Consider the following 12415-nt stretch of genomic DNA (forward strand, 5'->3'; position numbering starts at 1 on the left):
CAAATACAACTTTTGGCCCTCGTAATTTCAATTCCCCATTTCAGCGACCAGAGAGAGAGGGTCCAGTCTCTGACTGTGTTACGTTATTATGAGAGTGCTCTCATACTTTAAATTGTATATATTTATATAAATATATTTGTGTGTGTGTGTCCGCATCTGTAGCCTGTTATTGTCTCATTATACCGCACTCTCAATGAATTCAAATAAAATATGTGGGGGAACAATGTTCAGCTGATCTAACAGAGATTATAAAATATGACAAAACACTCGACAGCTGATGCAGCTGTTGCCACGTCATAATGAACGGACGTCGCTTTAATATGACCGCTCAGAGGAGAGGAGTTCTCATTTCTTTAAACGTCTGCTGCTTCCCCTCCTCTCTCCTCGGTTCCCCTCCTCGGTCCTCCGCTCGCATCTCCTGTGGGCGGGTCTAAGTCTCGAGGAGGGGAGTCGAGGAGGGGAGTCGAGGAGGGGAAATTTGAGTATTGAGAAGCCTCTCAGGTCTGTCACTACCCGATCCGTCACCCTGCCCGATCGGTTCTGCGCATGTGCGAGATGGTCCGGAAGTCCGGACGGCAACCCAAGATGGACACTTGACACAGTGGCTTTTAGCAAAGCTCAAAAAGAAAACCGAGAGAGATGAGTTATTGTTATTACAACGTGACTTCACTATTATTTAACAACTCTTTTTATTGGGTTCTTTTATTTGGGGGTTAAGCACATTGTCAGAATAAGTGAGAAATGGATTTAACTTCTGTTAGCTATCATACTGAATAAATATTTACTGTGAATGTATGCAAAAATGTATGGCATATGGCTGTCTAACAGAAGTTAAATTCATTCCTCACTTATTCTGACAATGTACTTAACCCCAAATAAAAGAACCCAATAAAAAGAGTGTTAAATAATAGTGAAGTCACGTTGTAATAACAATAACTCATCTCTCTCGAGTTTTCTTTTTGAGCTTTGCTAAAAGCCACTGTGTCAAGTGTCCATCTGGTGTTGCCGTCCGGAGTTGTCCAATATGGCGGACCCTCTCGCACATGCGCAGAACCGATCGGGCAGGGTGACGGATCGGGTAGTGACACCCATAGATATATATATAAACACTAGATGGCTCATGGGAGATTTTCCAGCGTAGCTGACTGGCCGCCATCTTGCTACAGTCAACAGTTACTCTGATTCGCGTTATGGTAGCTGTTTGTAAGGTGAGTGATCTGCACAAAAATACTCTTAACTCGCTGAAATCTTGACTGATTTACAAACGGTTTGGTTTATTATAAACATTATTAGCATGGCTATGATACAGGATGCTTGGACATGTTGAAATTGCAGCTTTTCTTTGTGTATGTGGTTGTATTTATTAGCTGGCTAATAACAAGAGGCTGTCAGTGAGACCTAGTATTACAAAGTTCACCAAGCAACTTTACACCAGTGGGAGAGGCAGAACTGCTCTTTCTTTTCAACATAACTTAAGTTACACATGATTTCTTCCAAGTGGTTTGGCTTGTTAAAAACATCTTGCATTATGATACAGGAATTTGCTGGCTTTGTGTTTACAGAAGTACCTGACTATGCCGGACTTTTGTGCAGCCTACGGATGCTCCAATCGCCGCTGTCTGCAAACAAGAAACCCGTGGGATCACCACATATGTTTATGTTTGCTCAGTCTAAGGCTGCGGCCCCACGAGGACGAATTCGGTCGTTTGTGTTACTGTTAGTGTCCATATAGACCGTTCGGCCACACGAGGACGACCGAATATGGCACTAAACGACTTAGGAAACGACAACGGGTCCCAAGGTGGATAGAAATGCATACGCCACTCTCTGGGGGGTCAAACAGCTCCGTGTGTGCGCCCTATACGGACATTTTCAGATCACTGATAGTGATTGCGCAATAGCCCTGCCTCTCCCCACCTCTTCTGCTCACCTCCGCTTACCCCGCGCCAGTGCTGAAGTGTTTCGCCACCAACAACAACAACAATGGCGGATCGCAGAGTTGCTATCGTGCTCCGGACGCTATTGACCATGCTACAGTTGTTTGTGCAACATCTACAGCAATAATGATGAGGCAATAGCCCCGCCTCTCCCCACCTCTGCTGCTCACCCCCACGTCAAAGTAAACTGCACCCTGAATTCAGATTATTTATTTTTCTCTCGCGAGTGAAGTCTAATCTGACAGGACGGAGACACGCAGCTCTGCTCACCTGCAGCTCCTCCCTCTGCAGCAAAACACACACTTCAAGTCAGATCATCACCCTTAGCTATTTTAATTACCTCTCAAACTCCCTAAACTAGTTATAAATATGTTTATTTTTACAGTCGGCCGGGTCACTGATTACTGGATGAGCTGCTGCATGAGACAGACACTGGCGCTGTCCGAAGAGAGGGAGGAAAAAGAGAGGCTCCGTGTATTTTATCATTATATTATATAGAGTCGTTATTCATTTGTTTTAAAGCTCAATAAATAACAAAGAAGACCTTTGACCGGCACTTTTATAATTTTGTCCGGAAGATTTCAACTTTAATACACGCTGACTGGCGAAAAACTCTGCCCGGTTCCCTCGGCCCCCACCGCGGAGAATAAACAGAAGGGCAACCATGACAATCTTCTTCTTCGCTGCTTTTGTGGAGGAAGTTACAGCGCCACCTACAGGCTCCTGCATGTGTACTGCAGCTTCTCCAGCGGTTGGAGCTAAACGGAGCGGTCTCGTGTGGGCAGACACTATCAGGATAATTATTGCATGTGGACGGAAGCCGTTTGCGATTGCGTTTGCGTTAATCCTATGCGTTTAGCCGTTTTCGTCCTCGTGGGGCCGCAGCCTAATAAACCCATAACATGGTTGTGAAAGAATACCAAAGCTGAGGCTGGACGATGATTGATTGTTAGTGTGCCATGTGTCACTGTGTGTCTTATTGGTTTTGTGGTATACTGTATTTTATTTTATTGTGTGCAAGACACATTTAAAACAAATAACCTTGAACCTTGAAGCCCCATCTCTCCCCACCTGCTCCTGCTTCCTACATCCCCTCCACACCACACCAAGTTGTTCTTCTTAATAATAATAATACATTTATGTTGGGGGGCCGCCTTTCATAACACCCAAGGACACCTTACAGGGGCATAGGGGCAATATAGGGAACAATTTAAACAGTGGATTTTGTGATATATCAGCCGGGGTGAGTCAAGACAAACCACAAATGGACTACAGAAGGACATATGGTACAGTTTATATTATTCTTGGTCTTTTTTCAATAACATATTTCAAAGGTTCTGGATTTGTTTACAAATCTACAAACTAAATACAAAACTAGGATGATATGAAGATCTCATGTCAAAAATAATTGTGATAAATTAGACAGAACTGGCCTGTCTGTGAGCACATTTTATGTTGGTTTGGTTCTTCTGATAAAGGTGTGAATATCTAAATAATATACCAACATATGCTATTGTCATTAGTTGTGTCCCTGTTCTTCAAGCTAAGGCATTGCTCAATTAACAACTCTTGGTTTACAGAGTGGTAACATGAGACCGATTTTTATATATAAAATATAAATGTATTTTAATTTTATAATTTATTTTAAATATTGACAATATAATAAAATAAATGGAAATATATACACCGGCAAATATTTAATATAAATACCTTGTGTGTGTGTATAGCTATTGCTTTATCTGATGTTATTTTCATATGAAAGTCCATGATTATAAGTATGCAGTATCATAACTACATCTTTGATGTTTATAAAAAACCAAACCGTTTGAAAATCGGTTGAAAATTGAGCAAGCTATGGTTATTTAAATAGTAAACCATAATGTTATGAATGAGAGCACTGCCTGTAGCTAGATGGCGGCCAAGTGGCAACGTCGGTCTCCATTGGCCAGCAGCGCGTGTGAGCCATCTAGTGTTTATATATATATCTATGCCTACACTAGCAGCTTTACGAACACATCGCGTTCAGCCATGCTCGTTAATTTTCCGGAAACTTTCTCGGAAACGTCGGGGTCACCAGTGTAGTGCCAGGAAAAGGGAGTCGGAGGCGGTGTATTCAGAAAAGAGTTCCAATCTTTATTATCCATTAATTATAGAGAGGTTAACACATCGACTGCTCTGCTTGACGAGCTAGCAGGAATGGGTGCTAACGCTACAGGTGTTCCCACTAAAGGGTCCGTGTGGCAACACAATAAGAGAGGTGAATTATGTCCAATAACGTGTCACCGCAGCATTTTATTATAAAGTTGTGTATATTTACAGACCGTTGCAAAAACTAAAAAGCTTATAAACATCAGGTTTAAAACTAAAAGAGCTTTGAAACACAATGAAAGATGTTTGGAGTTTTATTTGAGTTATTCATTTAAACTTTTTGTCTAAGAAATGCTGATTTGAAACCGTTGTTACATACAGTTACGGCATTTCCTCTTTCTGCCGGAGAGAGGGGAGGCCGTCCCAAAGCTTGCTGCTGTATTTACTCCCTCCATCTGACTGCGAGTGTGGCTACAGACGGAGTTCACTCCGTTACGGAGGGGTAGGGTCGAGGGGGTGATTTGGGATTGGGCCTGAGTAATCCTAAACCCAAGGAGGTATCAATTTGAAGATACGTCTGTTACTTCAATATATGAAGAGATAGACCTGCAGTGTAAATGTACAAAGTGAACACAAATACAGTGAAATCAAATTGAGGAGCACAATAAGTCACGTAGGAGGGATTGACATCTGGTGGCCAGTTTTGGTATTGCCTTTCCATTTAAGGATTTATAAACTGTTTCAAATCTTAATTATTTCTATAATAACTAATGCTAACTAACTGAATCAACAAGTACAAAATCTAAGTTGAAGTAAAACAACTTTGGTGATAAATCAATATTTGGAAACTCAAAAATGTAAATGTGCGTTGTATCACATTAAGTTGATTTTTACTATTACCGGATGAATTTGACAAGAAACACATACAATAAATGCATATCTAATGTAATCAGTCATTTTAAATTCCACACACTGCCGTGCTCAGGGTGTTTCACTTCATTTTGTCATAATGTGAGTAACATGATGTCTGTTTCATTCAGCTTACTTTTGGGATTTTTTCCTCCTCTGTGTAAATATTGTGAGTAGATTTTAAAGCTCTTTCAGATAAGCACTCATAATTTCTGCTCTACATTAGAGCTCAGCAGGTAAACCTCATGTGAAATAGTATAGTTATAACGTAGGACTGCAGTGCTTACAGTTGGCCTTCATAGAGATTACTAATGTAACTGTTGAAGTAATTTCACTTAGAGATTTTCACACATAAAACTTGAATACAACACATATTCATTATCATGGTAACAGAACCATAGTTCCTTAAAGTGGTGAGTACTGGGTGACTATGCAGAATCCCAGTTAACAATATGATGATTATGGTCATCACCAACTTATGGTTATACACAAATGTCCTGGACTATATTGGAATGATTTTAATATTTACTGCTGATATGTCCCTGCTGGCATCACAATAATTGGAATACATTATCTTCACTTCTGAGTTGTGTAAATAAAATAAACATCCATGTGCGACCGAGTTAAACTTCTGTTGAAGCGCCACCGAATGATGGGACTGGATTGAGGAAGCTAAGGAGAGGCCAATAGTCACTTTGCTCTCGATAAATCAGTCAAAGTGTCACTCAAACAAATCCTTCTTCATCCTAACAACTTCAAGAACAGCTGGGCACCAATGGCGTCCCAGTCCAGTCCCCTCAGACCATGTCCACCAGTCTAAACTTGCCCTCCTGTGGGACCGGCAGGACGCTGATGAAGGTCTTGTAGAGCACGGCTCCTTTGGGCAGCTTGGTGATGACCTGGGTGGCCTCTGCGCTGCGTGGGGGAGGGACAAACACCTCCTTAGTGAACTTGATGTAGCCATTCTCCAGAGCAAACAGCGTGTTGTTGGTTCCCATCCCCACCTGCGATGTAAAGAAGGAGGACAGGTGGAGAGGCTCAATGAGATGTGTACATTTCTACTACATCACAACATTGTTTGATATAGAAAGTGTAACTCACATGTGCTCCTGGGTGATACCTCAACAGCCTCTGTGTCGCAAGGATGTTACCCGCATGGACAAAATTACCTTGTGAGCAAATTAAAAAGAGATGATAGATCAACTTATTTCTGGTATTATTATAAATATGTATTTATGTCTGCATTATTTTGCAGAATAGGAAAGGAAAGTAACAAACACAACCCTATGTATCAAACAATACTGTTAAACAGCAGCCTCCACAATGACAGTTCAATCAAGGCCTTTTTAAACTGAACACCACAACCTTGAACAAGGAGGAAATGTTTGTGTAGATGAAACCTTAACCTGAAAAACTCTCATGGGAATGTAGAATCAGACCAAGGAATCTTGGTGTTATATTTGATCAGGATTTATCCTTTAACGCCCACATAAAATCAAGGACCGCCTACTTCCATCTACGTAACATTGCAAAAATCAGGCATATCTTGCCTCAAAACGATGCAGAGAAACTAGTCCATGCATTTGTTACTTCTAGGCTGGATTATTGTAACTCTTTATTATCAGGGAGTACCAAGAAGTCAGTCAAGTCGCTTCAGCTGATTCAAAATGCTGCGGCTCGTGTACTAACCAGAGTTAGGAAAAGGGACCACATTACTCCTGTTCTGGCTGCCTTACACTGGCTCCCTATAGAACACAGGATAGAATTTAAAACTCTTCTTCTCGCCTACAAAGCCCATAATGGGCAGGCGCCATCTTACCTTAAAGAACTCATTATACCCTACTGTCCAGTAGGGTATAATGGGCATTGCGTTCCAAGAATGCAGGGTTGTTGGTTGTTCCTAGAGTCTCTAAAAGTACAATGGGAGCCAGAGCCTTTTCTTATCAAGCTCCACATTTGTGGAATCAGCTTCCAGTTTGTGTTCGGGCGGCAGACACCCTATCCGTTTTTAAGAGTGCGCTTAAGACCTTCCTTTTTGATAAAGCTTATAGTTAGGGCTGATTAGATTCAGCCCCTAGTTTTGCTGATATAGGCTTAGTTTGTCTGGGGACATCTTACTTCTCTCTGTCTGTACCCGTGTACTCTCATGTTCCGATTAACCCAGCTTCCCCACATCTCTTTCTTTTTGGTGTCTATATACGCCGGGATCCGGAGTCATGGATGATCCTGCGGTCCTGTGTCCTGGATCGCGAGCGCTGGATCTTGAGTCGTGGCTGTGGTCCTGGATCATAGGTCCTGGATGGATATCCTTGTGGATTCATCTTCCTATTATACACGCATGCATTTCCAAACATCTGGACTACCTATGTTGCAAATGTATTATCTTTTCAATTTACACACGGCATCTATTGCACGTCTGTCCGTCCTGGGAGAGGGATCCCTCCTCTGCTGCTCTCCCTGAGGTTTCTCCCATGTTCCCTTTAAACTGTGGGGTTTCTCTGGAAGTTTTTCCTTGTACGATGTGAGGGTCTAAGGACAGAGGGTGTCGTATTGTCATACTGATATTCTGTACACACTGTGAAGACCACTGAGACAAATGTAACATTTGTGATATTGGGCTATATAAATAAACATTGATTGATTGATTGATAGTAGGGGTCGACCGATTATCGGGGCCGATATTCATCATTTGACCGATTATCGGTATCGGCCTTTTTTTTATAAAATTGCCGATAACACTTTGGCTCTGATGCGGCCGTTTCTCTGTCTGCAGTCACCACTCTCTGTACACGAGCAATGTCCCACCCACAGCGCTATCTGATAGGCTATTACTGAAGTGTCAATCAACACTGAAGATTTTCCATAGAGGCGGGACCTTCTCAGATTACAGGCAGGTGCGAAGAACGCAGACACAGACAGAGGCAAGCAGCAGCGCTGAGTGGCAGAGCCATACATGTGTTTCGAAGGTAAATCAGTTGAAAGCCAAAGTTCAATAAACATCCCAATCCCCTATGCTGAAGTTGCAAAAACAGCACGATCTATTGATCCAATTCTATCAGCTTCCCAGTTACACAGGGACGCGGGAAGTCAGTCAGAGTTGGGGGTGCGTGCAGCGTCTCGCAGCAGAGTAACTGTGGTGCGGAGGGGGGGCTGCGAGTGGAGCCTCGCAGTTTTTCAGGTTGATATGTGAAGCTCATTAGCTAATGTATTTAGCAAATGTTTAGCAAAATATTAGAAGTGAGGCTACTAGACTAACGTTAGGTCTACTGTAATAGCCTCACTTTTAATAGTTTGCAAAACATTAGCTAGCACTAGTGTTTTGCAGTTGCTAGCAGCTTATTGGGATTGTATGCTAGACAGACAGGCATTGGTTTGATATAATAAATTAAGCATTATTGTTAGTTAAGCATGTCAGCCGCACTTCTTGTCTCTCTCTAACTCATTGCAGATGGCTGCACTAAAGAAAAGGGCACAGAGAGGAAACCAGTTGTAAGATGTTTAAAAGTTCATTAAACATAATATATGCTTAAATGCATTTCAAAGAAGTTGTGTTGGAGTTTGTGTTATTCTACATTTTGACACCAAGATTTTCTGATTTTACTGCAAATGTATATCGGTTCCAAATATCGGTTATCGGTCTCCTTGATTACTAATAATCGGTATCGGCCTTGAAAAAGCCATATCGGTCGATCCCTAGAATGTACATTTCTTTTATTTCTTTTTAGTTTGTGTTGTTCACAAAGAAATATTGATTACTTTGCCAGGCCTCTCAAACATTAGGCATTTAAAGAGCCTGTGACACCATCCCAACAACTGTTGTGCAATGAAATATTGGGCTACTAGTAATCTCGAACCGTCAGTTTAAAAAAGAAAAAGCGATACCGTTTCGTTAAATATCAATAATTTCGAACATCGCGGGGAAATTCCTTCACTCATTTTGAAGTTTTGGGGGAAGCCGGAAGTGACGTCAATGCGGGAACGCTTCGAGAGCCAAACACGGACAAAGTGTGTTGTGTCATGCGTAGAAATGGTGAATTACTGAGTTTAGGCACGTTAATAACGTTTTAATGAAGTTGACTACAGTATATTCATATGTGTCAGTGCTTTCATGTCAATTCGGCGACATAAACATAAATGATCGTGGTGAAGATGATGATTACATTAGGATTAAAAATCGGGAGTGAGAGCTGCTGAATTTCCTCCCGTCGGATGTGATATAAAAACAAATTGATTATTTTTGTGGTTATAAACTCAAGTGGATGAAACTACATTTATTAGTGCTTTCATGTCAATTCGGCGAACATATGATACATTAAATGATGAGTGAGGATGATGATTAAAAATCGTTTGTTTGAGCCGGTCTGCATTTACTGATGAGAAAACAAACCGATGCTTTTTGTAGTTGTAGTAGTACACCAACGTGGATTAAACGTGTGGTTTTTTACCACAATGTTGGGGAAATTAATGGATAAAATGCACGGATTATTATTATTATTCCCACTCCGATCGGGACACTAGGTCCACCGTTTCCCCGCAGCGAGGCTCCCCCCGTTGACAGTTTACGTGGGCTGGGTGCAGTGGCGGACTGGCCATCGGGACGAATCCCGATGGGCCGGTACCGAAGTGGGCCGGTCGGATAAGTCACCAGCACATCCCCCATAGGCGGCGCGTGAGGCTCAGGTTTGAGAAGGCTAAATAACTTCTTTTACCTGACGCTGCCCGCCTCCGGCGTCTATAGAAAAGAGATCCACTCAGTGTGCGGAGTTTAAATCTCTCAAGTCATATTACAGGATAAAGAAAATACAGTTTAAACTGCCGTATGCAGAGAAGACGCCGACGTGTCGCACTTATCATTCATATTACATCATCAATCAGATCATCGATCATATAATATCATAATATATCATATATTTCCTTATCTGAGTCAGCTTCTCCAGCCTCATCTGGCCGTGCAACACTCACAGTGTCACAGACTGGATGCAGAAGTATTATTTAACACAGTATGTTGACGAAACACTCGAGACAAATGTAATTAAAGTCAGATCCACTCGTGTCTTAGATGTGAACGCGCTCTCAGCTGGAGAGAGAAACCCTGGCTTGATTTACCGAGTTGATAACCAGCATCGTAGGACCGCTTAGCGAGATCTCGTTTGTTAGTTTGTTGTTAGTTTGTTTGTTACTCATATCCAGGGTCTGTTGAACTGGCTTCGTAGTACAGGGCACAGGTGGCTAGCAGCGCTAAGGTCAAAGACACAGACATTATACATTATATTTGTATTTTACATCCCCCACTCCCCCCGTTGACAATTTACTAGCGGTACCGAAGTGGGCCGGTCGAGAGTCCCGGGATGATTTTTAGTCCCATTCCACCACTGGCTACATGACCATATGATCGCCCATATTGACGCACCTCATTCCTAAACTTCTAACAGATACAACATAAACCGATCCTTCAGCCTCATATGAGCTCTCAGACACGTTCAACATTAACCTGTCATCGCTGTCTGAGCTTGCTGCTGTGTGCACCATCGTGCGTTTACATCTGACTGTATATATATATATAAAGGTTTACATGCAGATGCTGGGATCCTGGACGGTGCAGCTGGAGCGCTGTGCCCGCAATGACGTCACCCATCATTTGGCGGGACTTGAAGAATCCGCGAGAAGATCCAGAAAATTGTCAACATTGAAGGCAGATTAATGGTTATCAAAGTACAAATATCCAAAATCAGTTCAGTAACGGTTTTCAAGGGGACAATATGTACTCAAATTGATGGGTTTGGATGATGGGGGAAAACCGTGTCACAGGCTCTTTAAATAAACATCAACATCCGCTCTTCTCTTCACTGTGTTTTTACATTCTCAATCCCTACAACAATAGCTATTGTAATTTGAAACAGAAGAGATTGCATTTACCAGGTGTATAAACACTTCGAAGTAACTTGAGGCTAGTGAAGAATAGGTAACAGAGAATTTGTATTTTACATATATGTATATTACCATCTTGTTTCTTGAATCCATATCTCTGCCCAGGGCTTTTTCCACCGACGTTCTTACTGCTGCCACCAGCCTTCTTAGAGGCAAACCTCAGCAGGTCCAGGAGAGCGGTCTGAGCCGGAACCAGAACTCCTGCCCAGGAGCACACAGGCATTCATGTGGGGTCAGCTTCCATATCTCATGAAGACAAATCATAAGCTTGTACTTTACCCCATCATTTTCATTTTATACTACTTTATACTTCAACCCTTCTACCTTTTGGAAGACAATGTTGTACTTTTTAATCCACTACATTTATTTTAGAGATTGATTTACTACTTTCTTTATACATTTTGATTTTGACACACAACAATTATTATTATTTGATATAGCTATCCAACGTTATATTTAGGTAACTAAATATACAATAAACCTTGAGTGGGTTATCTGAAAATGAATTGGCATCAATTCTGCAAAGACGTTTTTTGATCAAAAATATTTCAAAGATAAATGTGAAGATTTCCATGCAACATTTAAAAAAAATTATATTTTAGAAATATATTAAAGCAAAGCTTTAATATATTTCTAAAATATAATTTTTTTTTTAAATGTTGCTTTTTCTGCGATGAGTTATTTTACTACTCGTACTTTTGAGCACATTTTCTTAATCGTATTTTGACTTAAGTATCATTCTTGATGCAGTAGTTTTACTTGAAATGTAGTGTGTGTACAGTGTGTGCTATTAGTACTTTTACTCAAGTAAAGAATCTGACTACCAATATATTTCTCATTACGTCAGTACATCTCTACGAACGTTTAAAGTAATATTCTTGTTCAAAAATATATATCGATGTTTACGCTGGTATCAAGTATGCGTTAAATGACATGCAGTGCTAATGTACAGGCTGAACAGCTCGCTCAGCTTAGATAGCATGTAGCACATTTAAAACGTGTACAAATGTTAACAGAGTGACGGAGCGGCTGAGAATAAATGAATATTTTTCTCAAGCAATTTGTAAATATGCGGGAATGTAGAAATAACTAATTTAGATGTTTGATACCAACCGGTTCTGGACTTGAGCATCAAGGACGCAAGCGCTGCCATCTTGAATCTGACGTCACTTACGTCATACCGTCACATCCGGAAAGGGTGCTGCATTTAAGATCCCCAAGAAAGATGCAGTAGATCGCACAGCCTTCTGAAATACTGTTTAGTTGAAGCTGAAGCTAAAGCGAACGAAGTAACGTGAGCTTGCAAATACTAAAACATATATTTAAAATGCCTGGATTTATGTTGCATTATATTATTATATCATTAAAAATATTATTATTATTATTATTATTATATATAGGATTTACAAAATGCCATGTTTCAGTAACAATATATATTTAATTGAGGTTAATGAACAACTTTCCTTTTATAAAACAAACACAAATATATTACTCAAGCAATGCGCTTGTATTTAATGTGTAAATCCATACACTATTAGTTCTCTAACAGACAG

The 12415-nt window shown here is 40.9% G+C and overlaps 1 protein-coding gene across 1 annotated transcript; it reads right to left on the reverse strand.

Annotated features, from left to right (window-relative positions):
* Window positions 1–4047: 4047 nt before the first annotated feature.
* On the reverse strand, window positions 4048–12068 carry LOC117439313 (large ribosomal subunit protein bL27m-like). Its single transcript, XM_034075201.2, has 4 exons — window positions 11976–12068; window positions 10935–11063; window positions 6036–6103; window positions 4048–5938 (listed from the first exon to the last, which is right to left on the reverse strand). The coding sequence occupies exons 1-4, from the start codon at window positions 12013–12015 to the stop codon at window positions 5732–5734; spliced, it is 444 nt and encodes a 147-aa protein (XP_033931092.1). The 5' UTR covers window positions 12016–12068; the 3' UTR covers window positions 4048–5731.
* Window positions 12069–12415: the final 347 nt, after the last annotated feature.

This window comes from Pseudochaenichthys georgianus, chromosome 23 (genome assembly GCF_902827115.2).
Source record: "Pseudochaenichthys georgianus chromosome 23, fPseGeo1.2, whole genome shotgun sequence".
Classification (NCBI taxonomy): Eukaryota; Metazoa; Chordata; class Actinopteri; order Perciformes; family Channichthyidae; genus Pseudochaenichthys; species Pseudochaenichthys georgianus.

Coding starts and splice junctions, on each gene's coding strand:
- LOC117439313 (XM_034075201.2), bottom strand. CDS start 12,015: ATGGCAGCGCTTGCGTCCTTGATGCTCAAGTCCAGAACCG. Junction 11,064..11,975: donor GATGCTCAAGTCCAGAACCG/GTTGGTATCAAA, acceptor GCTCCTGGGCAG/GAGTTCTGGTTCCGGCTCAG. Junction 5,939..6,035: donor GGTATCACCCAGGAGCACAT/GTGAGTTACACT, acceptor TTTACATCGCAG/GTGGGGATGGGAACCAACAA.